Source organism: Engraulis encrasicolus, chromosome 14 (genome assembly GCF_034702125.1).
Source record: "Engraulis encrasicolus isolate BLACKSEA-1 chromosome 14, IST_EnEncr_1.0, whole genome shotgun sequence".
NCBI classification, from domain to species: domain Eukaryota; kingdom Metazoa; phylum Chordata; class Actinopteri; order Clupeiformes; family Engraulidae; genus Engraulis; species Engraulis encrasicolus.
This window is the reverse complement of record NC_085870.1, coordinates 14083320-14111199: the sequence shown is the minus strand read 5'-3', so window position 1 is coordinate 14111199 and position 27880 is coordinate 14083320. Positions and strand designations below refer to the sequence as shown.

At 46.0% G+C, this 27880-nt stretch overlaps 1 protein-coding gene across 1 annotated transcript; it reads left to right on the top strand.

The window, feature by feature from the left end:
* Nucleotides 1-15022: 15022 nt before the first annotated feature.
* On the top strand, nt 15023-24799 carry LOC134462122 (inositol hexakisphosphate kinase 2-like). Its single transcript, XM_063215004.1, has 5 exons — nt 15023-15832; nt 18748-18970; nt 21085-21254; nt 22013-22188; nt 22848-24799. Exons 1-5 carry the CDS (start codon nt 15616-15618, stop codon nt 23628-23630), a joined length of 1569 nt encoding a protein of 522 aa, XP_063071074.1. The 5' UTR covers nt 15023-15615; the 3' UTR covers nt 23631-24799.
* Nucleotides 24800-27880: the final 3081 nt, after the last annotated feature.

The window sequence follows — 27880 nt, the reverse complement described above, 5'->3', positions numbered from 1 at the left end:
ATGAACTTTATTCAAAAATTATTCAATCTGTTGTAAAAATTCAGCATGACATCAGAAAAGGCATTGAACGGCTCTTTTTATGACCAGGTAATGTGTCTTATCCTATTTATTTGTAGGACCCCCTCTGAATACAAAACAACTTGTTTTTATTTTCCCTTTAACTTTCAGAAGCAAAATCCAAGATTGCTGACATTATAGCAAAATAAGGACATTTTGGTGTTTTAACCCATTAAGACATGGCGTTATAAATTTGCTGTTACCAGAATGGCAATGACCAAGTCGTAGTGCATTACTAAAGGCCCTGTGTCATGTCATAGTATTGTAGTGCTATGGTAGTTAACTTTCAATGACTATTACAGCATGCCACAGGAGGTAAGGCGTGCATTAAGGGGCTACGGTCTATAAAGCCATTCTGCAGTATTGTACGCCTATTGGTAATATTTTGATAGGCACATAACTGTCATTACATGAAATGTTATCAACATTTATCTCATATTTTGCCAAAATTCAATATGGTGTCCAAAAACCCTTGAACTAGCAAATAACCTAGATCTCATCTATATCTGAACTGACGCTGACCTCAATAGCACAGCAGCAGGTGGAGCCGGTGTGATTTATGACAGGAGTGGAGCCCTCTGTCCATCCTCACGATGCCTCAGTCTCAGAGGTAGAACATCTGAAGTTTGGGGTGACACACCTTAAATGTTGTGCGCAAAGATTGGCTTGCAATTTGCCAGTTGCAAAAAAAAGGCCAGTTGCCTCCAACTAAACTCTATAGACTGATCAGGTACAAAAAAGAAGTACAAAAAAATCCTATTAATTAATTTCATAGAACTATCCAGAAGAGTGGGCAATAGGACTACCTCATTCCACACATTAATATAGAGAGAATACTCTGTAGCATCATTGAGGCAGACATGGGCGCCAAGCACTGACAGGGGCCCTTATGGGGGCCCAAAAATCAAATCTTTTGTGGGGCCCAAAATTTCTGGAGGCAGACACAATTTACATTCACACTTGTGCCACCAATACTTCATGATGCCAAAGGTCTTACAAAGGTATGATAGTTTGGCCATTACTAGGGTCATGGGTGTACACTGACTGTCATGCCAAAGAGCCTAGTTCTGTGAGCAGTCTGAGCACGGCATAACAGGTACTGTACATTAATTGATTCATAGTAATTTTTGTTTGAACAATAATTTGGACCAGCACAAAATCTTATGTGCTTAAATTCACAAATGAATGGCTTTATAGACCTGAAAGCATTATGTTAATATTGATTTTGCTATATGAAATGTCGGCCATCTTGGATTTTGCAATGGATTTAGTTTATGTGATGGCTGACTTCAGTCATGTAACAAATATTACCAATAAAATTCAACAATGGCTGAATAGACTTAAAAAATACTAAATATGCCAATTTTGCCAAATAAGATGTCAGCCATCTTGATTTTCCCACTAAAAACAAGCAAAACATTGGAAACAAGTGGTTTTCTATTAAATGTTTTCCTGGAAATAAAAAAAAGATTAACTGAAGAAATTCAATCCTTAAAACAGCATTAATGGTGCATGTTCTGTACACAATGGCAGCCATCTTGGATTTGCCACTAAATATTAACCCATTGATGCCTGATGTTGCGTTGCGCAACATTGGCCCTGGCGCCTGGAGCTGCATTACGCAACATTCAGGCTCATGAGATTTGAGACAACTTTATTAAAATTCTTTGTTTGTTTGATATGAATTAACACATTCTAATGAAAGATGAGGGTCTTAGCGATTAAATGCCTTCTTATTGCATGTTTTTATGTGCTTCAAAGGCTGAGATATTTAGGTTTTTGTAGGCTGAGGGCAGCTTTTCTTAAAAGGGCTCAGGCATTCAACACCCTTTTTTACAGGTGCCTTAGGTGTCAATGGGTTAAGGAAAAAATTGGAAACAGGTGGATTTGTGTTCGGGGGGGTCCTAGAAGTAAAAAAAATGATGAATGGAAAAATCTATATGAAATGTTCCTAAACTTACAACTGAACCTGCACTACTGACAAATCAGGGTTTGCACAATTTTGAGAAATTATAAAATGTTTGAATACATCTTCTAAAAACACTTCCATCAGGTTTGCTAAAAATGTATATTTTGCATTTCTGTGTGTTGTACAATGTCAAATGGCTTTTCAGTTTTATTTTTATTTTCAAAATGAATGCCTGAAAATGTCAATGATAAAACAGGTGCAATATTGGGTATTTACTTTCAACTACACCGAAAAAGTGTGCTTGTCAAAACTAGTTACTTCCATGTTGGTTACACCAATCGAAACAAAGATGTAACAAATCTGTATCAGTTGGTGCACCCAGTATTTTCCATATGACCATCTTGATTTTTGTGACTTCTGTAAAGCAACATTTAACATTTAATTTTGTGTATGAGAGATTCTCGTTCAAACTTATTGGTGTTGTGAAGTATCAATATGATAGAAATTATATCTGTACCACATAGCAATTGTTGGTTACCCTACTAGCAAGCTGACTGTGTGTGTATTAGGGGTGGTAAAATAATATTCGAAATTCGAATATTATTCGTATATGGGAAAAATATGTATATTCGAATGCAAAAATGAATATTCGAATAATTTACAAAATATATTGCGCAGGGCAGCGCGCGCATTGATTATCCTCCGTTAAGTGTCCATGGTGCGTCCCTTACTGGCCTGTGTGTAGCTGCTGCAGTCACATGTCACAACAAAGAATCAAGGACTTTGAGTTGCTTTGTTGATAGAGAGTAGCTTCGTTCAGATTATTTTTACATTTGAGTTCTTATTGCTGTTCGAACCGCATTGTAAGAAGTTGTTGTCTCTCGTGAATGACTTACAACGTGGAGCTCTACACCCCACCCCAAACTATGCACGGAATAAAAGTGAGCCGACTGATAAAGTGGTATGGAAGCTGGCGAGGTGTGAGTTAGCACCATGAAGTCGCAATATAGCTTTTTTGTAGCTACAGATAAGCGACTGGTCTTCACATTTTTTTGCACCGTCCGCCACAAATGCTGGCTTAAGATAAGGCGACAAGAAACAGTCACGAATTGCTTGAATTGGGCACGATATGCACAAGACCAAAACAGGCGGCTTCAAGGAGTTTGTCAAAGCAGCAATGGAATCAAGCGAGGTACAGCGCAAATTTTAGCTGGAGAGGTTGGGTGACACGCGCGTGCGTGTGTGGGTGAGTCAGAGAGAGGGAGCGCACATCCGCGAAGGTGCCGTTGTGAAAGACTATCTGGGTCCCCCGTACCAACTCCAGGTGATAGAAACACAGCGTTTGGTCAAAACGAAAGTCTATCAATCCTGGTCTGAATGAATACGCCCTAAATTAAGAGTGACATTTAGGCTACTTACGACCAAACAACATTGCTTGTTGCTTCTAACATCTACAGTCGCCAGTTACAGACGAAGATTGTCTTTCACACCGTGTTTGCCTGATTACCATCGACGTTCAAAGTGTTGCGCCACTATGAGGGCACAGCCTGGCTAGTGCCGTGTGTCCACTTTCCCACTTCGAGTTTTTAACACTAATTGTATCTATTGATCTCCAGCATGACATAAACGGGTAGAACGATATGCAATAGCCTTTTCCCCACTGTCTAAAGTGTCTATTCCGTGCCCAGTGCTCGTTTTTGCGGGATTTTCTCCGCGGGGAAAATATTAATTAATGAATATTAATATTTGAATATATTCGATATTCGGACCATATTTTAAGACCCATAGCAGCCAGAATTTAATTTCTGGGGAATGTTACCAGCCCTAGTTTGTATGTTGACATGTTCATATGGTGCAACACCAACATACAAAATAAGGTATGTCAAATGGTGTGAGTTGTTGTATCATCTAACATGGCAACGTTTTCATTCAAACTTTAAAGGCTTCCTTGTGGATCAAAGTTTGTGATATGGATGTTTTTTTTGTTTTTGTTTTTTCTAAGAAAACTTTTGTTAGTTGTATAGGGTTTTGTGACATAACATTTGACATTTGGCACAAACACACATGACTTAACCCCTTAGCGCAGAGCCTGTGTTATAATCTTACTGTCACCAAAATTGTAATGGCCATGTCTTAATCTGTTACTTAAGGCTCTCGGTACTGTCATAGCAATGTTGTTATGATGTAGTTGAGTATTTTCAGCAAATAGTGAATAGGCCCACCGGCGACCCCATCTGCAGTAAGAGGCTACAAAATGTTGAATCATAGCATCTGGATTTAGAGTACAGTTACTTGTCATGTAGTGCCTAAATTAATCAGGGGTTCTTCTATGTAATATATTTTTCAGGCACATGGTCTTAGCATAAATGAACAAAATGTCTCAAATGTGCGTCGCACACAATTCATCAAGCTAGAAATAATATGTTGAGGTTTTTTTTTAATGATGTCCTGTTTCTTTTTATTGCTGTTAAACAAGGCTAATGCAAAATAATGCCATCTAGTTCATAATCAGTTTTCTTGGGAATTTCACCTCTTTTGGACGTGGAAATACTTGGTTCAAAATGTTTAGCCTGTTACCACATTGATATTTTCTCCATTATATACTCAGTATTCTCTCAAAATTCACAAAAGTACAATACGACTTGGTCTTAAAAACCTAATGTATCAAATTAAGTTGTGAGAGTTTATCAAATTTGAGCACTTTTCTACTATAGAAAAAAAAGAGAAACGCAAAAAAAGGTCACGTCATTGACCCAAATGTGTTGTTGGCAGATGCTTGTGTCCAACATAACTGATTTTATATTTACAAGCATGTCAAATATAAATCAGACATGACCAGCAGCTGGCCCAAGCCTACTGTGCTCTTTGAGAAACCCCATGCTGTAATTCTGGGAACATGTTGTCCCCACACTGTGAATGGTGTGTCTCAAACTGCCTCTACAGGGTTGCAAAGACAACTAATTAAATGACAGGTGTCATTTTACACACCTTGTAAAATGCAGATGGTTGTCAATCTTGACAACCAAAGTTGCCTTTCACTTGACAATGTCTCCACTATTAATATTCCCTATCACAGCATGTTTCCACAAACATAAACACAAAAAATGGTAACAACATCAGCTTATTTTGTCACAAATACATTTGACTTCATAATACCTCCTAGTCTTCAGTTCTCATGCATATTCCTGTAAGAACATAAGAATGTAGTGAATCAAGTGTATTATACACCTGCATATTGTCTTGGGCAGCATTACTACTTCAAGGGCATTTTTTCTAGTAGTATGTTCTCATAGCATACTGCACTACATATGCCAGCGCTGTTACAGTAAATGTTGCCTGCTGGTGAAGGTTCTTGCTACAACGTCCTGTGTAAGCTTACAGCCATTCGTGACAGTGTCTGTGATTTGTTTATAAGTGGTAGACAGGAACACTTGAGCCAACTATAGAAAAGTGTGTCAAGAGGCGGTGAAGTTAAGGCAGTCACTACTCTCACGCTCACACACACACACACACACACACACACACACACACACACACACACACACACACACACAGGGACATACCTACAAGCATGCGCACACGCTCACGAAGAAGTAATTTATGATGTTTGAGGCAGCATGGGGTTTATATTTAACAGGCCGAATAGAGATACGTCAGGGTTATTCCATCTAGCAGCACATGCAATATGGACCCTCTCATGGTGAAACATATTCCCCAACACAAACAAACGAAGGAGCGAGTTTCAAATGACAGAATAACTTACCTTTTTGACAACCCTCCCTTTCTTGGCTCACCTGCGCACTGTCTTAACACCCGAGGCATTTGCACTCAGACGTGTTGTTGAGACTTTTTTTTTTTTAATGTTTTTAAGTAGGCCAGCAAAACAAAGTGAAAGTATGTGGACAGCTGCTGTGTCTTCTTATTCAACATCCAACCGAACGGCCACACTGTTGCTCACTAGCTATCTAGCGATGAACGGGTCAGTTCCATTTTTTATTGGCAGATATCAGGTGGTACAACCGCAGCTAATGCAGAAATGAATTAATAATTGGTAACTGATGTAGCCAAATGCTTCTTAAACAATCCAGTAAAACAAAAAAAAGTAGTCGGCTTGCATTATATATGGTTGCACCACCTTAACGTCATGTTACTAAAATGCGTTAGTGAACCAGCTCCCACCATCAGTGTCACCCGGCCTAAACCGTGGTGAGGCTACCTAAGGCTCTTTTCCACTGCCGGTTTTCTGATAGGTCTACAGCTCGACACAGCGCGAAACCGGCAGTGGAAAAGAGCCTCTAGTGTCTTCCTGTCTGTCACCGAGGCCCCCCTGCCGTGATGGAGTGGCGCTTGTGCTGCGGTGTCGTATCGTACAGAGTTATAATGGACACTTTTATGGCTTTCATGGATCCTGCTGCTGCATATGCATTTCTTGAGGACACCGATCCACATCCTGCTTGGGAGTTTAGGTTGAGGGAATGGGGACGGCAGGGGATGGGGCAAGGGGAGGTGGGTAGGGGTTTTTGAGGGTGATTAGGGCAGTGGTGGTCATGTTCGCCTAGGGAGTCCATGGAAAAAGTTTGTCACAATGCAATGCATACGTCTGCACAATGCACACAAAACTGACTGCACATATTTCAGAACAAAATGTTCCTACATAGCCCCCAATTTTGCATTGAAACGACTACTGACAACAATTGTGGCAACTGGTAATTTGGGGTGTCCCAGGTCTTTAAAAAAGTCTGAGATTAAGTCAGTGATTAAGGGATGGCGTTTATGGGTTGAAGGGTGGGGTCAGAGGATTGGGGTTGGAATTGGCGTGCTTGTTTCAATGGAAAAGGATAAGTGGGTGGTGTACCTCAGGCCTGGCCCAGGACAAAGTCATCTAAAAAGGCCCCTCATACAATACATAAGTTACATACAATGTAATGAATGAAAACCCAATTTTGCGGGCAGGAATAAGTTGGCCTGGCCTGGGTACTCCCTTTGTTTCCTTTCCATCCCGTCGTTGTTAACTTCCCACTGTCTCCACTATGTTGACATGACATACTGTACACATTTCTTTTGGTCTTCCTCTTCTAGGAAGTCTGACAGACCCCCCCCCCCCCCCCTCTCTCCCGGGGCCCGGGACAACTGACCATATTGCTACAGCCACCCGCCCCACCCACTGGTCGCTTCCCTGGTTCTACTGTACTGTATGTGGGTAAGGGTTAGCCGAAAAGGAGGAGAGCATAACCAATCTGCTGTGCTTGCGCCGCCACTTGATGAGTTTGGAAGCTGCCAAAAGCGTTCTTCACGTGCCACAGTGGCCTTTAATGAGCTGACTTCAGCATCTAAATAGAGGCTGTATTTTGAAAGTGTGTGTGTGCGAGGAGTGGGAGTGAGTCTGGGTGTGGATGTGTGCATCTGTGTGGGTGTGAATGTGTGTGTGTGCGCATGCACATGTGCGTGTGCGTGGGAGTAAGTGTCTGCTGTGTGTGTGTGCGCGTGTGTGTTTGCATGCATTCCATCCTGGCCGTGTCTGTGTCCCATGCAAAGCCGTGCTCCAAACAGATGCTCATTAAGATGCCTACAGGGTGGCTGACATCCCATCCCCTCCCGCTGATTAGGCCTGTGTCTCTTCTAAACTATGTGGTGGTAAAGACTGAAGGGCATGTTTACTGGTTAGTGGTTATGTGTATGGGTGGGGATGTGGGTGTGTTTGGATGTGTGTCTGTGTGTGTGTGTGTGTGTGTGTGTGTGTGTGTGTGTGTGTGTGTGTGTGTGTGTGTGTGTGTGTGTGTGTGTGTGTGTGTGGTTGGGTGTGTGTGGGTGGGTGGGGGTTGTTGAGATGTGTTGTGGGGCGTGTGTGTGTGTGTGTGTGTGGGGGGGGGGTGTTGTTGGAGTGTATGTGCTTCTATGCTCTTGCACCACAAACACGTATCAGGGTCATCACGCCTGCCAAAGTATTTTTAGGCCCTTGTCTGAGCGCTCTTCGGCAGGCCAGGTAGTATTTTTAGTGTGGTCTTACTTGTTGACCTGGTAGGATTTGCTCTGATCTGTCTGGGAAATAGCCCTAATGATGAGGTGAGCTTTATTTCCAGTGCCAGTGCCCAGAAATGGAACTGGAAGGAGCTTAGAAAGCAGTGTGGCCGCCCCGCGTCTCTGACTCTGTACAGAACACAATGTGTTCTGTCTCGCTGCCCTTCTGTCTCTCTTCCTCTCTGTCTCCACCTCTGTCTCTCTGTCTCTCTGTCTCTCTCTCTCTCTCTCTCTCTCTCTCTCTCTCTCTCTCTCTCTCTCTTTCTGCACCCCCCTCCCCCCTGTTCATGCGTGCCACACTCACAAGCATACTGTTTCTCTTCCAAACACGCTCACACGTCATTACCTTACCTTTCTCACACCCTCCCTCTGTCTCTCTTCATCTTGCCTGCTCTTTCCCACCCCCTCTCTCCATCTGCACGTTTCCCTCTCTCTTTCCTCTATTTGTGTACATCCATGCCATTCATGCAAAGGCTAGTGAGAAGTTTTTCCTTTAATCCATGCGCTAAATGTTCCACTGTCAAAACAACCACATGACTCCAAACATTAGTGTGAATATCAGTGACATGGGAAACAGCCTTGTCCACAAAAACTCACCAGCAACATCTCATGTCGAGCTGATCCAATAAACCAAAGTGAGAATGATTGACCGTTGTGATCTCAAGCGTTGGTTGAACTTGAAAACGGTTCTAGGTCCTACCATGTGCTGTATTTTTTTGCACTGTAAATGTTTAGCGAGTGCTGGCATACAGCAGTATGGCACAAACCCACTTGTTGAAGGCCATGCATGCCTGCTTGATCAGGGCTGCTGTCTTGGCCTGTCTCAAAGTGTTTGACCCCTGCCTTTCCATTCTCCTGCCCTGCGTGGTTGACTCAGTCAGCACCTTCATATTTACACCCCATCCCTAATCTCCTCTTGGCACTCGTGCCCACACCCTCACATGGACATGACAATCACCTCCCCTCTACACCTCCTCTCCTCCCCTCCCCTCACCTCCCCTCTGCACCTCCTTTCCCCTACACCTCCTCTCCTTTCCTCCCCTCACCTCACCTCTACACCTTACTTCCAATTGCACTCCAAAAATAAACTTTTATTCAAGTGCAATGCTTTGATCACCCTGGTGCGTGGTCAGGCACATGCAAAACGCATGTGCGCACCCTATCGAAAACGACCTTGGCTAGTATCCTCATACGCATGAACTGCACAAACATAATTGTGCGCAGACACACAGAGGTCTATGCATGCATTTTTGCATACAAACCGTATTGCACAATATGTGTTGACTTTCAGAAACTCTTCATGGAGGTCCAAAAATACATTTCTGTCATTATCCTCACTCTGGTTTCCCGCCATATTGCAGCTGTCTCTTGCAAATATACTGTATTTGCTTTCAGGTGTCGTGGATATGGTAGCCTAGATACTTGCGACATGGCTGCTCTGCAACAGACTATTCGCGAACACACACATACGTATGCACATCCCTTTAAACTGTGAAGGGGAGCAGGATCCCGGGCGGGCACCCGCCACCACATTCTGCTCAAGTTATGATAAGACTCCTCATATCAGGCCTGCTGGCGCTGTTGTGGTGTTAGTCACACAGCAAAAATACATGCTGCTGGCGTCTGGCGGCCCCTCCATCAGCCCGCTACGATGCCAAGACCCCTTGTCATTGAGCCGCTGCCAGGTGAGCATGTGTGGTACGTGGCCTCAGTGATGTAGGGGCTAGGGTCAACCTACTTTGATTTTAGTAAACCCTTTATACCAGGGGTGGGGAACCTATGTCTTGAGGGCCTTTTACGGCCCTTGAGGCTGTTTTATCCGGCCCCTGATATAATTTTAACACTATGCTGCTTCACATGAAATATGACATATTTTGTAAAGGAATCTTAGAAATTACATTTGCAATACAATTAAGCTATAGTCAGGGGTCCTAGAGAAGGTAGGTTCTGTTTTAAAGGTGACTGCCTTCAATACAGGCCTGAAGTGCAGGGGGAAATTGGTTTGTGTTCATAGTATGGCCCTTGGGGGACTTTTACAGCCCTTGGAGGAACTAAAAGTGGCCCCTCGAATAAAACAGGTTTCCCACCCCTGCTTTAGGCTATACAGTGTTGTTCAGCACAGTGCCTAAACTAAAGCTTCTTACCTGGAATGCTTTGCATTCTGATTCCCACAGTGATGCAGGAGGTTGCCATGCAAGATGCCAGTGAGGCCGCACTGGGAAGCATGTCAGAAACGTTTGACTGAAATGGGTGGTTTAAACAGGCCTCTGGACTGACTTTTTCCACTGGATGCATCTGATTTTTTTTTCTAGGTGAAACAGCCCAAAATGTAGGTGCAACCAAATTTTCCGACCACATTCGACTTAACAGTTAATACTCATAGTGATACATAGTTAATGGTAACGGTTAACAGCCAACCCCCCTGAGCATAGTACTATTCCCCTACTCTGCACATGGATGAGGCATAGATGAAATTTCATTGTGAGCACTGTGTGCTGTGTTACAATAATAAATGGGATTCTTGCAGAATGCATTGCTTTGAGCTCGTTCGACTGTCTTTTCGAACAACTCCAGCATCTTTGACCCTGCCTTGAAGATGTGGAATCTGACCAGTATCTACCTTTTACCCTGAAGGACAGCAACCGATCTCCAAACCAACCCCTGTTTGACACATGGGGTCATATGACTGCGTGGTCAAAGAAAGAAGGGTCAGTAACAGATGAAGAATCTCTGCCACTCCAGGCCGAGCAGCAATATGAGCCTCCGGGCACGAGAGGTCTTGTCATGGAAACAGCGGCAAGTCAATTTGTCTTAACCCCAACATCGGTGGGGTGGAAAAAAACAGCGGTCTGACTGAAGAAATAATTAGGGGCACGTGATGCCATGCGGTGACACTGGCAGTCAGCACCTCTCATTCATCTCAGGTGTTTCTCCTTGAATGCGCGCCAACGGCCTGCAACCCCACTCGTCTCGTGTAGCATGAACCGCCAGAGGTGGTGGTGGTGGTGGTGGTGGTGTGGGTTAGGAGAGGATCAGGCTGCATGGCGATAGGGGGATCGAATGAAGAGGCCGAAGGTTGAGGGAGAGGGTGAGAGTCTTAAAGTCAAGACGGCATTGCAGCGGTTCGGAGGAAACCTTGTTAACAAGCTGACAGCCGTGGCCCAACGCATTGTCAAGTTTTTGGGCTGCCTGACACTCCGCCCGCCAACGCCATCATTGGCAAATTACTGTGTGCGGATGATGGGTCTATATTAGCTGTCTTCAAGCTGCCCATGGTCCAGCAGATCTGCAGAGCTGCCTCGCCCACTGATGTTCAGATATCTCTGGGAAAACAAGCTCTGTGAAGTCCTTTCCACTGTCCTCGAGAACAGGGAAGTAATAGTGCAATGACCAGACTTGCCCTTTGTCTATTATTCCTCTTTCAGACCAACAGAGGACCCTGACTCATGGCCTTCCCACATTAGAAATGCTTCCAACAGCACTCTGGAATGGAACGTCTTGCGGTTTAAAAGGCTCACAATCACACACACACACCGCAGCGCAGAAGAAAGTAGAAGTACCCCGCCTAGTTAGTCTTTATATTGACCTTAGAGCAGCCGACGGAGGGGGGTTGTTGTGCCAGACCCAGAGAGGGAGTCCCTATTACATTATGTATTAAGTGGTGCGGCCTTTCAGAAGACTTGAAGACTGAAGTCCTGGGTCAAAAATGTCAATGGCCATGATTGCACTGCTCTGAGAACCTGGTCATTTTTATATTATAGTTGTTCATTTGTACGCCCTATGTTTTCCTCTCTCTTGCCTCGTCCTTCTCTCACGTAAAAACAGAAGTTTGTGCATTCCGGTTTCATGGCCGTGTTTGGGGTGACAACAGCGGGTGACGGCTATGCCATGCGTGTGGCTGCTTATTGTTTACCATCGGCCGCTGACTCGCGTCACGGCTGCTGCACGTGCGACCGTGTTGTCTCCTTGGTCCTGATGTGCACGCGCAAAGATGACTGATGCGCTTCAGCTAGGTCTTGTGCTAAGAAGCTTATCTGTTTTGTTTTGCAGGTCATCTCTCTTCCCATTGCCCATGCAATGACCTGCTGCTGCTGCTGCTGCTGCTGCACACTCGGCACTGTGTTGCCAGGGAGACATACTGTAGCAGCAAGGCTGTCACGGTCTGGCCACCAAACAAGGTTCACTTTTTTCAAACCCAGACCGCTACCAAAGGAGTCATTTGCTTATAGGGGATGTGGTGGCAACGGGCAGCAGCTGCAGGAAATGTTAACCATGTGCAACCCCGATCAAGATCCGATTAGCAATGTCAACAGAACCACACACCAAGCTAGGAGCATTTGCAGGTAGTAAATGATATTCAAGGTGGGAGCAGGTTCGCATACTGAATAAGCCACTAAGGACAAGCACAAGGAGTATTTTTTTTTTTTTTAGTCGACTCTGCTCTGAGAAAATTAAAAAACCTTGTCCTTGACCTTATTGTCTGTGTCAGTGTGCGAACCTGCTCCCACCTTGAACTGTACTTTTTTTGGGCCCACGCACCTGCTTATTTTTCTAAACATCCGGAGCGCAACAACACCCTTGCCTCCAGTAAATGATATTCAAAAATATCAGGTCAAACTGGACCGCTTGCATAATCCCAGACTTTTTTTTTCTTCTTTATGCTCGGGTCAACTTGACGCAAAGTTTACTGCAAAGGGTCAACAGTCACATCCTAGTCTCGTGTGGAAGACTTAAGGGGGGGAACTCCCTGGAATTTGTAGACCCCGTGGCCAAGTTTGTTTTTTTCCCCAGATAAGGTGCCTAGACTGGACGGCCCTTGCTGCTTGCATGGCACCGCACGGTGCTGCCTGCGTTGTACTATTGCACCTTAATTCTTGCCTGTTTTTTCCTTCATGGCCCATTTATCCCCTGCAGTGTTCCAGCAAGCTGGATTACCAGGGATTATCGGCAAGGCTCTGTGCCTATGGCCAGGGCCCGACTGCTCAGCCCACATCGTCTCTCGGATGGCTCGGATGGTGACGCACAACACACACACACACACACACACACACACACACACACACACACACACACACACAAGAAAAGTATACGTTGAAAACACACACAACCACACACACACCAGTGAAACACACCAGTCCTTGGTGGAACTGCCCCCTCATCTAATCCAGCTACATGTTGACTTCTCTTTCCCTTGCTTCAGGACTTCTTGTTTTTTTCTCAGGGCTATAATCTGCTTTAGGTAGTAGAACATTAGGGCTTAGGGTCCACCACACCATACAGTTATTGGAGTTTCCCCCATCCACCTCCTCGCTTGAACATTGCCTCTCTGGTCATTGCTCAACTTTTGACTATCTTACCATCTGTAAATTCTGCACATATTTACATGCGATATCTTTCCTAAACCTGATACCCACATTTTGCATTTCCTGAAGCTGTCAGTTAGGCACGCTCTCCTCACATAAAGTAAGGCCTATCTGGAGGAACTAGCCACAGAAATGAATGTGACCTTCTCAACAGTAAAAAACTATTTAGACATAAGCAATGTCACAAACAAAGTTCTAAGATTCTTACACAACTGGCTGTTACCAGCTAAACTCGTCTTGACTAGGCTCAATGTGATTTTACTTCGTTTTGGCACTCTATGCACTGCTTTCAATCACATCAAAAGTATACACTAATGTATCTGGTTGCCATAGTTATACATTGTTCAAGGCTGGGAAATGGTAATGGAGGAAGCCAAATAGGAACAATAATGGTAATTACACTCAAACTCTGTTGTAAGGCTTTTGTGGGTAAGGATAGTCCAGTAAAGAGGTAGTGGTCCGTTTATCCAAACTGCAGGTGCAAAAGAGTTGGGCAACTATGAGAATAAAGTTGAGTGTCTCCCCGCCTTTTTTGTTTTTTAAATCTTCCCAGTGAACGTTTTGGAGATATTCACTCTTCATCAGACAAGCTTGAAAAAGTTCACTGGGAAGAAGACATTTAAAAAGCACAAATTGGAGCAACTCAATTTTATTTTCATTGTTTTATGGGCAAGGGTCAATGTTAGTAATGCACAATATGTGTATTAATTATCTAATGTGACTCATAGCAGTAGTACTAACTCATGATGATTTAGCACTTACAATGCCACATAGAAATAAATTAATACAATAGATTGAGGCAGTACTGTTTATTCTGTATAAATACGTTTATGAATCCGAGCAAGCATTGTTGTTGAAAACACACAAGCAGCACCATAAAAGGCTCAAGGTTTTTCATACTCTAATAGGATTCTTTTTAATAGCTCACGCGTTGGATTTTGCCTTTTAATGACGTCTTTTTCTTAATGACTTCTTTTTTTCGCCATTGTGAGGCTTGCTCAGGTGGGGCTTTTGTTTGTGTGTGTGTGTGTGTGTGTGTGTGTGTGTGTGTGTGTGTGTGTGTGTGTGTGTGTGTGTGTGTGTGTGTGTGTGTGTGTGTGTGTGTGTGCGTGCATGCGGGTGTGTGTGTGTCTATCTGTGAATGTTTGATTGAGGGGCAGTGTGTTTGCATGTTTGCACATTGTGCGGGTGGTCTGGCAGCCTGGTGGTCTTCCTCTTTCTCCACAGTCCAGGCCAGGTCTGCCAGGCAGCTTTTCCTCCCTGTTCTCCCCTTTTGTGCGCTCCTTCTTGGCCAGGCTGTCCTCCAGCGCTTGCTTCCTCAGGCAGCCTGCTGGAGAAAAACAGCTGAGTCGAGCTGCCTTCACCGGCAACAGCACCACCACCACCACTGCTCCCACCTCCCCATGTTTTTGTGCCTTTCTTCCTCCTCTGCTCCCCTCCCCCAACCATCTCTCCCTCTCTCTCTCTCTCTCTCTCTCTCTCTCTCTCTCTCTCTCTCTCTCTCTCTCTCTCTCTCTAGCTTTCGGTCTCTCTCCCTTCTCTTTGTTTGCCTGCTCTGCCTTCGCCTCTCTCTGGTTGCCACCCAACCTCTTGTCACGGCCGCGTGTGATTGGCCAGCTGGCAGGCAGTGGGTGGGGCCAGCGTTTCTCGTTGTGACATTTTTACCAGTCCAGTGCGAGAGCAGGGTGTCAGACCAGTTTTGCACAGCGAGAGTGGCGCAGCGCAGCGTCCGTGTGAGTCAGCACAAAGCCACAGCTGTCGCAAAAGGGACAAGAGAAGAAAAGCCTTTTTTAACAATTTCTACTCTCCACTCGCCAGCACAGACAACACTGCCAGGAAAAGCTCTCCCTGATCAGAGAAAACAAAACACAAAGGAGGATTTTAAGAGAGCCAGGCTGATATTTTTTTCTCCTCTCGTCTCTGTTTCTCTTCCTCCTTCCTGCCTCTCTCTCTCTCTCTCCCTCTTTGTTTTTTCCTGCAGTACTCTCTCCTGTACCAAGGGGGGGATTAATACAGCCACCACACTGAGGGAAGAACCACTAGGATTTTAAACAGAAGCCTACCGCACCAAGGGCAGGGAGAAAAAAGGAAGAAAATACAAGAAGAAGATCGAAGAATCTCGAAGACAAACAAGCTACAGTAAGAGGAAGCAAGCTGCCTTCCTTTGTGCCTTCGCTGCCTTAAATCGCTGCCTCCTCCCCAGCGCACCGTGTTGCCTCCTGTCGGGTCCGGACTGTCCGGAGCCTAGGAGTCTAATGCCCGTAGAGGATGAGTCCGGCGATAGAGGCGATGCAGCAGGCAGAGCAGCAGCAGCTTTTTTTGGGCAAAGGGGTTCTCCTTGAGCCCTTCGTGCACCAGGTGGGGGGCCATTCGTGCGTGCTGCGCTTCGGGGAGCAGACCATCTGCAAGCCCCTCATCCCCCGCGAGCACCAGTTCTACAAGAGCCTGCCCGCGGCCATGCGCAAGTTCACCCCGCAGTACCGAGGTAAGAGAGCGCTCTGCAGTCCCGTCACCTCCATTCTGTCTCCTTCTCCCCCAACACCGCCTCTCCTCGTCTGCATGCTTCCCCCCCCACCCTCTTCTCACTCCTCACCACCAAGCACTGAGCAAGCACCCCTCCGGTTGTTTGTGTTGCTGTGCCATGGCTGATAACCATGCTGATTTACAATCTCTTTTGTCTTTCTATCTCTCTCTCTCTCTCTCTCTTACTCACCATGTACTGTCTTCTAGGGGATTGGGGCATACATGGTTGTAGAAGGGTTTGTACTGTTATTGGCAAGTGCATCCGTCCGTGTCTGTACTGTTTGTCTGTCGTTATGGTGTTACCGCAATGCTATTATTGCCTGGTGCTGTTTGAGATTATAGGAGCCTTTTGGCACTACGGTGTGGGAACAGGATTCGTCTCAGATGTGTTTGAAGGATTTATGACAAAGGAAAGAAGGGGAAGCCAGGACGCTGGTAGGTGTGGGGAGGGTGGCTGACCAACCTGATGGGGGCGCTGTAATTCAGATGCCCTCCAATGTAAATGTGTTCCATTAGGTGGCCCAGAGGCCGAAACATGAGGTAAGTCATTCCTTGTGGACATAGCACACTATTGTTTTTGCTACATGACCTGAGAGCGGAAAATGGGAGTAAGGTGAACAAAGATGGACTGTGAGGTTGATGATGACTAACCTGTCCCTATTCTACTCTTTATGTGTTGACTGGATTGTTGTAGAAATTGTTGTCCAAAATCAGCCTGTATGTCTGTCTTTCCACCAGAAACACCTACATTGTTGTCTAATAGATTATTATGTCTGGGAAATACAGTGATACATCTACTGACTTTTACTATACCACCATTCATTATGTTGACATGTACTGTAAAAACAAGCCAGGATTCATGTGGGAGAAAGTCAGACCGTGGCAAAGGAAGGGTTAAATTTGCATAGCAGTGACATCAGTCTCCAAGGCTGCCGAGTCAGAAAAACAAGGAGCATCTGGGTCCTAGTGCCTGTCTCCTGCACGTTCCGCATTCATAATGCTTCCAGAAAACATAGTTTCTGTTCCTGAATTTTCGCACTTTTTCACTGTTTTGGAGTGCCAGGTGCCTTATGTTTTTTTGTGTTTGAGTGGTGATCTTATTGCCTTGTGAGATAGATTGAAACTCAGTAGAACAAACAAATGTCCTTGGCCATGGTGGATTAACCGTGGTGACGAGATTTAAACCATTATTTCAGATGACTGAAATGTCTGTATGAATCCGTGGGTTTACAGTATGTATATTTCTGTATTGTGCCCTCTCTCTTTCTCTATCTTTCGGTATCTCTTGATATTTCTCTGTTCCTTCCCATTAGCCTGAAGCTGTTCTCTCACCTTCCATCTTGTGGCTAGTTACACAACCGCCGTGTGCTGTGAAACAACCCCCCCCCCCATACCTTTGTTTCAGACCAATACCCCCCTGTGTTCTCTCAAACACACACACACACACACATTACCGCCATGAAGGGGATTTGGATGGGGGAAGTGTTTTTGTTTTTTAACAGAAGAATTGGGTGGGGTATGGAGGGTGACAAAACACGAATATGTTACGATGTTTGAATCAGGACTTATTTGGGATGTTGGGGATGTTTTTTTCAGGGGGTTGGGCCGGAGTAGGTGTGGAAAAGGACACTTGGGGATGGGTGACTGTTCGAAAGAGACTTTTTTGGGTGGGTGAGGGTTGACTGTACTAACGGTTTGATGGGCCAGAAGGGAATTTATTTCCCAAGTGACTGGACTGAAATGGCCCTTCAGAGCCTGTTTCCAAGGACTCATCCACACCTGTTATCCTCTCCCATCCCCCAACGGAGACTCATAATTAGTCTCCTGTTTTTATTTATTTTATTTTTTTTGTTCTATTACTAATTACACCCTAACCCTAATCATGGAAAACACTGTGTTCACGAAGAAACAAGATTTTTTTTATTCCTTTTTTGAAAGATCATGTTCATTTTTTATGACAACAGAAAGAGACTGATTTCATGGACTTGCTGACCTGATGAACATGATTTTACCTTTTGCTCTGTTGTTGTCCCCTCTCATCTTATCTTGTGCACTGCTGTGTTGCACCTCCTTCATATTGACATAGACATGGCTTGTCTTGTCCTTGAGCTTTTCATTTGCTTTAGAGGCCATTGCTGAAAGATGAACTGTTTGCTTTTCAATGCAAATAAAGGATTTCATCTTTAGCACATTTCCCTGGTCTCGTGTCATTTTCTTTCCATTCGCGTGGGCTCATTTTCTTATGATCATTGTTGTATTCCTTGGGAGATGTGCATATTTCATTTTATTCTATGTGACAAAAAGATGATATCTTTTGATGACACTCACACATGCTTATTGTCAGCTTTGTTGTTTGTCTCTGCCTTCCTCTCTACCCCGACTTGCTGTTTCCCCCTGTGTATTGATGGTATCCCTCGCTATCCCTTTCTCTCTTTCTCTCTCTCTCTCTCTCTCTGTCTCTCTCTGTCTCTCACCCTCTAGCGCTTTCTCTGACTGTGAGAGTGTTATTTATTGTTATATCTGTTCTGTCTCTGGAGTATCTCTGTCCCTCTCTCTGTTTGCTGCACACCTGTCTAATCTCCAATCTCAGGTTAAGAGGAGCTTGTGCAGACTGTTCTGTAGCAAATCTCTCTCTTTTATAAGAGCCAAAAAAAACCGAGATGGGGGTAAGAGATGCTTTTGAAATCCTAGATTTTCTGACTTTCTGCTGATTCTGGGAGATCTGGCTTACTTTTTCTTACTTTTATTCAAAAATCAATTTTATTGTTGATACTGCTCTGATGCTAAATTCCCAATGCCAGGTGTTTTAGCTGCATATTAAATTGTGTATTTTTTTCTCCGCTCCCCTCCCGTCTCTTTCTCCCTCTCCATCTCCAGGAGTGGTCTCTGTTAGTTTTGAGGAGGACGAGGAGGGCAACCTGTGCCTGATCGCGTACCCTCTGCACAGCCACAGCGAGGTGAGCAGCGACCTGGAGAACGTGGCCCCTTCCTCGGACCTGGAGCCCAAGAACAAGAGGAAGTGGGACAACAAGATGCTACTAGACAACGAGGGCTACGGCAAAGACCGTGCCCGCAACTCACGCAAGGACAAGGACAAGAGGTGAGAAACAATATAGTACAGTCCATATAGCCTAGTACTACCCCTCCAGCTGAGGTACAAAGCCAGTATCAGGGGATGTGTTTCTCAACACAATCGTCGCTAAGCTAACACACTTGGAGTTTCCCACAGGCAACCTACTAAGTTGTTTACTGGTTAGCAACAACACTTTTGAGAAACAGGGTTTAGGGTTTGGGCTATGTTATGAATTACTATGAAGCAGTCCGTTTCGACAGGACACCAGCAAGAGTAGCCATGATGAGCGGGAGCGGGAGAGAAGGAGGCAGGCAGAAAAATCAATGTGACACAGTGGCATTTGGTGTGTTCCAATTGCCTTGGCAACAGCGGTAGGGAGGTCAGACTGACCCTCTTGTCTGCTAAGAATCTAGTCACATAATGTGTCCCATTGGTCATACTCAGACCAACACTTCGCAAAGGGTTGTAAAGGGTTCTCGAATGAGTTGACTGTAATAATAATGTACCATCGACTAAATTTGAATATTATGAAGGTTGATGACCATGAAACATAATGAAAAAACTAAATATGAATGGAATACATTGTATCATTCCCACAACATGCTTGTACTGCATAGCCATCTTCAATTGTGAACTGGGAGGGTGCTCTATCTATCCAGTCCTGTTCCGAAGATCACAAACCCAGATATGGTCACACAAAGCAAAGCGAAAGCAAAGCAGAACAGTTTCCCCCTGAGTCATCCCCTGGCCGCCCATCACCCCCTTCTCACCCGCGTCACTCAGTTCAAATGACGAGACAAAGCAGAGGTAAGGTACACCTCAGTGCTGCGTCTCAGCCAAGGCCAGATAATCCGCCATCGCCCCCCCAAAAAAAGAGGCATCAGCATCTCAGCGAGCCATTGGTGGTGGTGGTGGTGGGGGCAGCGGTGGTGGCAGTGTCCAGTGTGTTAGCCGCCAGGGCGTGGCTTTCGGAGTAACCTCAGCTTCTCACAGAGGGGCTTAGCACGCTGACATACTGGGGCCCAGCTGGCCCGAGCGGGAAGTCTCCCATCCCCGGCTCTTTGCACTAGCTGGAGCCGTTTGACTGGCTGCCAGAGTTGCTACTGCGCGCCAGTGGAGGTTATGTAAGCAGGCCAGAGCGCGGGTGATTCAGCCCTGACCTCCGGTAGATGACGCTGGCGTCGATGGGGGATGGGTACAGGGTTTGGGGTGGGGAGGAGGGTCATTCTCACCGTCTCTATTCAATTCAGGTTTTGTTTATATAACTTAATGGGGGCTGTCTCAAGGCGGCGCTTGAACTTTACGAACCCATAGCTCAGTTAACAGCTGCGGCGCTGAACAATCGAGACTGTTCTCACCGCCCTTCTCCCAACAGACGAGCGATGCGTTGACGGTGCACACTTACTACCACTTACAGTATGCTAATGTATGTTGTGTATACGCCACCCACCCGCCCTCTGCTTGTAGTAGAAACAACTTTTTCGGATGAGTCATTATGTCCGTGCCACCGCACTTACCGCTCAGCGCCTGGGGGCTAATTCTGCTTGCGTCAGCAGCTATGCGCAAGGCGAGAGAGAAGGCGTCCTTTTCACCGAGCTGTCAGAAAAAACAAGCAAGCGGCTTAATCCTTTCTGGTATCGCTGTATTCAGAAACCGTAAAAAAAAAGAGTTGATCAAGCAGCCCACCAGTTTTCTCAGTATTTGGCAGCGAGAAATAGGGGATGGGGGAAATGGGTGTGTCATGGGTAGAGTCAGAACCAATTGGCCTGAGTGTGTGTGCGTGTGTGTGTTCGAGCGGGCGTAAGTACGTGTGTGCATGCATGCATGAGTGTATTTGTATGTGTGTGTGTGTACATGAATCTTCCTATCTCCACCAGTTCTAGGGTGTGTTTCCTTTGTCACGTTTCCCCCCTAACGGTCGTATCCTGGCCTTAACCCCCACCCCACCCACACACACACACACTAATTTTTTCCTGTCCATGCTTCCTTATCTCTCCCTCTCCCTCTCCCTCTTTTCTCTTGTGCACGTGGATTCAGTCTGACGCATTTTTTTTATTATGTACAAGGTTGATGACTATCTCCCTCTTTTTCTCTCTTCCCTCTCCCTCTTCTGCCCATTCTCTCCTCCTGTCTCTCTTCAGTCTGAAGCGTGAGGAGGATCTGGAGTGGTTGAAGCAGGCCGAGGTGCTCTACTACACGCTAGAGCGCAGCAACGCCGCCCCCCTGCTCAAGCACAACCCCTGGAGCCTCAAGTGCCACCAGCGGCACCTCCAGCGCATGAAGGACAACGCCAAGCACCGCAACCAATACAGTATCCTTTACCAACAACCTAATCTGGCTATCACTCACCGTCACCTCACCACTGAGAAACTGCTTAAACTTGTATTTATTTTACCCGGGACAAGTTTCGTTGAGGACAGCTTTAGCCCGCTAGTCTGTAAGCATATGGGGCAGAAATAGCAGCAAATATACATGGTTTCAAACACTCAAGAGACAAGATTAGATGTTTATTAAAGACCTACAGATACGGTGGCAAACTTTAAAGAAAAAGCGAGGTGCAACGATGACCTGGATCTGATGGCAGTGACGCCACTCCACAGTGTACAGAGGAATTGGAAAGAATTAATCCTTAGAGTACTTGACATGAGTCATCGAGTGACACAATGAATGGGGAAAAGAAACAATAAACCGTACCGTAGTGTAGAGATGGAAAGTAGGACTGTGAGGAATGCTGTTCTACCTAATATTTGTGGAACGCTTATGTCACCGTGCTAGGCAATCAGGTTTCGGGTTCAGTGTGTGCTCGGGTATTTCACGGATGTTGAGCAAGGGAAAGAGCAAGTGTCGTCATAGGTTTTCTTTGCCTTTTCTTTTGTTTTCTGCACTCTCCTCTGCTTTCTTTTTTTTCTTTTGTTTGGGGTATTTCTGGGAGTTGGGCAAGCGAGAGATCGAGTGCTGTCATAGGCTTTCTTTATTCTTTCTTTTGTTTCTTGTACTTTCAGGGTTTTTTTTTCTTCTTCTTCTTCTTCTTCTTGTTTGGCTTGTTGGTCCTTGACTCTGAATTCCCAGAATTCATTCTCCTGGAGAATCTGACGTGGCGCCACAAGGTTCCGTGCGTGCTGGACCTGAAGATGGGCACGCGGCAGCACGGCGACGACGCCACCGAGGAGAAGAAGGCCATGCAGATCCGCAAGTGCCAGCAGAGCACCTCCGCCAGCATCGGGGTCCGCCTGTGTGGCATGCAGGTGGGCATCGGGGGCCAAGGGACTGGGCATTGCTCTGCCTATCACTTTACCCATTTCCTCTATTCATTTGAAATGAATGGATAGTTAGTTCTATGAGACCAGCTGGCGGCTAACTGGTCTCATAGGACTCAATGTTAACTGCTGGCTTGGCAATTTGCACTGCCATAACCAGAGAACGGTTGAAAGTACAGGAGAACGGTAAAACCCTATTATTTAACTCAAGGGGAGGTGTAAAATAAGCTGATTTCCAAAAATGGGACAGTATCACTTTAAGGCATTGCCTCAGTCATGTAGGCTTTGAGTCATCCTTACCAATATGCCCCAGTATCAAATAAGCACTGGTACTCATGGGTGTAATTTTAGGTGTGAATGGTGGGGACATGTCCATACTACTTTTGAGAGAAACCTAGTTTGTCCCCACCAGTTTTTCACAATATAATGCAAAAACAGCATAACCGGACAATTTGCTATTGAAATGAATTGAAGCTTGGGTGTGTAATTTAAAGGATCCCCAAATTTGGAAAGATTTGATTCCACACATAGGTGAATGGCCATTGCCATAGACCATGCAGCCATGCAGCTAAAAACACTAGTGATGCTAACCTGTTGGTGTCTCCTCTTCTTCCCCACTTCTTTCCCTCCTGTCCTGTCCCTCGCAGGTGTACCAGGCAGGCGTGAGCCAGCTGATGTTCATGAACAAGTACCAGGGCCGCAAGCTGACGCTGCCGGGCTTCAAGGAGGCCATCTACCAGTTCTTCCACGACGGCCAGCGCCTGCGCGGCGAGCTGCTGTCGCCGGTGCTGCGCCGGCTGCGCGAGATGCAGGCGGCCCTGGAGTCCTGCGAGTCCTACCGCTTCTACTCCAGCTCGCTGCTCATCATCTACGACGGCGAGCCGCCACGCGCGCGCCGCACCGACGAGGAGGGCCTCTCGGACCAGGAGGACGAAGAGGAAGACGAGGAGGACGAGACAGAGGAGGACGAGGAAGACGATGAGGAGGAGGAGGACGACGAGGCGGTGCAGGAGGGGGCCTTCGGGTTCCCCCACCACAGCGGGGCGGTGGCCGGCCCCAGCAGCTGCACCGGTAGCAGCAGCAGCAGTAGTGGCAGCAGCAACGTGGCCGGCAGCAGCAGTGCAGGCGGCTTGGGACTCAGCCACAGCCACAGCAGCAGTAGCCTGGTCAGCGGCAGCAGCAACGGCAGCTCCAGCTCCAGCAGCAGTAACGGCAGCGGGGTGGTGAGCTCGGCGGGCTCGCGGCGAGGGACGCGCTCCCAGCAGGAGCCCAACGTGGACGTGCGCATGATTGACTTTGCCCACACCACGTGCCGGCACTTCGGCGAGGACAGTGTGGTGCACGAGGGCCAGGACAGCGGCTACATCTTCGGCCTACAGAACCTCATCACCATCATCACGCAGCTGGAGGACCACAGCACTGAGGACTGAGGAGCCCAGCTGTCGAGGTTGTACTGTACGCGCCTGGCTGCTCGAAATGGCGGCAAGAACATAACTACGTATCAGTCAAACATGCTCGCTCAACTCGCACCACACACCCATGCGCGTGCTTTTTGCGTGCACAGATGCGCGGCGGGGTGTTTTGGACGGAGCGCTTCGTTCCTGATGGGCCCCTCTCTCTCTGTCTTCTCGGAGCGGAGAGGGCGAATATGAGGGTGTGCGAAGGCTCGTGTTTTCCCTGTCTCCCCGCCCCCCCATCCCCTCAGGCCTGTCGGGCCGAGGACCTACGGTGGTTACTACCGCACACTGGCCACCCGTGTCTTTCTCTCTGTGTTTTTTTCTTTCGCTCTTTTTTGTTTTTCTTCTTTCTCATGAGTTTGTGTTAGAGGATATAAAAAGGGTCGATGTTGGTGACACTGAAAGGCAGTGTTCCTGTTATCTTCTGTTTACTTGACTCTGTGACTGAAGCAAACATCCACAACCCCAACCCCCCTGTTGGCAACTTGCCATGTTACTGTTACAAGTCCCCCCTTCCCCTATTTTGGTGAACTCAAAAGCAGAAGCTTCAGAAGAGAAAAACTGGCCAACATGGCGAAGCAAAAAAAACACAGACACACATGCACATGCACACATACACACATACACAAGCACCTTGTTGCACATACACACACTTTTGAGACAACAAAGACTGATGTTAACTGGTCCCCAAGACCCATTCCAGAAGTTTTTAAAGATTTCAAACTGAGACGTGTGCTTTTTGCATTCGTTTTCGCCTCCAGCTGTGCCTCTAGATGGGAGCGTGGTGGAGTGGACAGCTGGCCGTGCGAGAGGGAAATGCGCCGTGTGGAAAGAGCACATTTCCCATGGGAAGAAGAAGTGGCGATTATACTCGGATAGCTACTTAGACAAGCAGAGAGACTATATAGAACTTTATTTATTTGACATATTTCTTAAATAAAACTAAAAACAAAAAAATTGAACACAACAACAAAAAAAAGAAAAACGTGAATGAGATTGAGACTACATTCCATCTTATTAATGTTATAATAATAATATTAATGAATATTGTTATTTGACATGTTCAGATACCTCTGTCTTTTACTGTATATCTGTGTTCGAATGGAAAAAAGTAATAATAAACTTGCTTTTGTTTTACGTCAGCTCCTCTTTGGATTTCTTTGGTCTTTGATGTGTGTACAGGAGGTTTCTTCTTTTTTTTTCAGGTCAAGAAAGTAGAATAACAACTGATAAAGTGTGCTGTGCAAATCTGTAAACGAGTTACCAGGTTGCTACTGTGTCGTAGACAAGAGATTGCTGACCTTGTCATTAATATCAGCCTGCTTTGCTGATGTCCTCATGACAATTCCCATACAGCACTTTTTTATGACCGCAATTAAGAGCAAGAACATTCTCTTGAGCAATCATTTTTGCTGACCTCACCATAGATCTATATCTCCCAACATAGTGGTATGATGACGTTGGCAAAGCAATCATTTCCCTGACTCCCATGAAACAAGCAGAGGGCAAGCTGAAGAGACCGTTTACTTTTCCCCCTGAGTAGTAGCAGTCCTCAACAAAATAAAAGACGAAGTTCATTGCCAAGTGTTCTAAGATGAGTCTGCAGGAAGGAAGTCTGCTCTAGATTAGGGGCGTGCGTGTGGTGAGGTGACGCAGCCTGTGTGTGCCGCATTGCATCGGGTCACCCTCTCTCCCAGATTACCTCCCTCAATCCTATTAGCGTCCCCTCCTCATCTCTTTCATCATGCCACCAATGGAGACCTTGAGCAACACCGTTGGCCACTGCACGTTCACACTGTGTAAAGACCTTGTGTGAATCAAGGAGTGTTGAATGGCTAGCTGGCAGGCAGGCTGATTTCTCTCTTTGTAAGGTCATAGAGAGAGAGAGAGAGGGGAAACACGGCTCGTTTCCTGAGGATTAATGAATTCCTCACTAATCAGGCTGGGGTGGGAGGTATGTGTGGCTCGCGGTTTCATAATCGGGGGCATAGTCCAGCTCATGGAGCACGGAGTGAACTTGGCTGCTGGCATCAAAGTGAGATCAAGATGTGATAAAATTGGGTCAGTGTGCGTAGGCCTGTCACGTCAGTGGTGATCAGTTAAATGAACTAGAATAAGCCAGTTAACATACCCTCTTCTAATAGATGTTCTCTTAAAAAACGGAAAAAAATTGGCTTTTCTGTGGTTGTTGCGTACACATACGTCAAAGTGCCTCAGAGGATTTGATAAAGATTCATTTTGGGCTTACATGTCTATGAAGATTCTTTCTCAGTCATTTAGGTCATCTTAGCCAAAATAGTACAGTTGCCTACACAGCTAAACTCTTGACACTCTACTGTAGTTTCTTCAGTGGGAAACCAACCTCTGCTCCTTTTCCATAAATCCCTCCCTCAGTAGACAGTTGGGTGTCATGCGACTGTGTGTGTGTGTGTGTGTGTGTGTGTGTGTGTGTGTAGGGTTAACGTCAGCCAAGGTCTCAGATCTCCCGTCATCTGCTTCTGTACAGGGAGACGAGAGAATGTCTGAGTCACTCGCTACCTCATGCTACGCGTGACTGCCGTTAGCTCCGCTCTGCTCTGCTCCGGACCCTGTGCATTGCTGCTGAAGGAAGGGCATAGTGTACTGTAGTGTAACCTGCAGTTGACTCCTTACCAGTGGCGGAACAATTTCACACACAGGGCCCCAGGGCAAAACACTGATAGGGCCCCACCAATGATGTCTATAGAGGTCAGTGGGCCCCTCTACGGACTGCCAAGCTCATAATAGGGCCCCCAACAGCAGTGCAAGAAGGCCCCCCCCATAGCTCCGTCCCTGCACCTTACAGAGCATTCTTCACGTCTCCCTCAGACTCACTGAGACAATAGTAGCAGCTTGTCTCTACTCTGCTCCAGCCCTTCAGCTTTTTTTTAGGGCGACAAGTAGGACAGGGCTGCAGTTGAGCATAAACACCAGTAAACACTTCCCTCTTGAAACTGTTTATCTTATCTCACAGCACTGTTTGGAAGACCACCTATTCAGAGGTTTTATTCACCTCATAACAGATACAACGTCCAGAGCAGACCAACACACATAACATCTAAAACACATTATATCCATGTAAATACACAATGCGTTTACTGAAATAAAAGGTTAATGTACTGTAACACGTATGGGACTGTTCCCATAGGCCTATGGTTTGAATGTCTTTTTAAAACCTCTGATGCATGACCTCCAGAAAAATGGGTCTTATTTATTTTTCCCCTTAGTCTCCCCGACGCGAGGAAGCTTTAACAGTGTGCTGCAGTGCAGTGCCATTAGCAAGGGGGTGAGACATGCCATAATACTCATATAGACATCCAGAGACGGCCACCGCTGGCTGGCAGGATCTGGTTTGAGCTGCATCGTGCTCCCCTCAGGACTGTTTGGCTATCGTGCTGTCACTTTGCGTTTACTCTGCCCATGCTTCCACAGATGATGCCAGTCATCCGGTCAGATGACGCCAGTCAATGACAGTCTTTGTCTTAAAAATAAACATCTGGCCCAGCTGTGGCTTAGTTGGCTGGGCACTGGACTGCTACGAGGGCGACCCGGATTCGAGTTCTGACCCGGGTCATTTCCCGATCCTCCCCTGTCCCTCTTTCCCACACATGTCCTGTCCCACTCTTCAGTGTCCTTTACATTACATGACATTACATTACATTACATTGCATTTGGCAGACGCTTTATAACCAAAGCGACTTTCAAAAGAGGACATAATCAAGCCAACATCACAAGCAAATAAAAAGTGCACAGGAAATATACAGAACAACAAGTGCAATTGCAAAGAGGGGTTAGTTTTGTTTGTTTGTTTGTTTTTTTAAGAGTAAATAAAGAGTAAATAACGAGTACACACACAACACACACACACAAACACATACACACACACACACACACCTGTCCTGAAAAACACAAAAATATATATTAAACAAAAAACCCATCTGGGCTATAGTAATGTCAGAGGACATCAACAAAATGCCTTAAAGGCCAGTGGAGTGAAATCGTGGCAAATGTACAGTAGCTGGACCTATAGGGGAGAACTGAAAATTGGGTAACTTACCGTATACACTTTACTGTATAGTGTATGGTTTACTGCAGGGGTTCCCAAACCTTTCCGTGACAAGGCCCCCCATATACCAGTGAATTGCAGCCAAGGCCCCCCATATACTGGTGGATTGCAGCCAAGTCCCCCCATATGCCGGTGGATT

Excerpts from the sequence above, each read along its gene's own strand:
- LOC134462122 (XM_063215004.1), top strand. The coding sequence starts at position 15,616 with ATGAGTCCGGCGATAGAGGCGATGCAGCAGGCAGAGCAGCAGCAGCTT. Across the intron at positions 15,833-18,747 it reads GTTCACCCCGCAGTACCGAG|GAGTGGTCTCTGTTAGTTTT; the intron begins GTAAGAGAGCGC and ends CTCCATCTCCAG. Across the intron at positions 22,189-22,847 it reads TCCGCCTGTGTGGCATGCAG|GTGTACCAGGCAGGCGTGAG; the intron begins GTGGGCATCGGG and ends TGTCCCTCGCAG.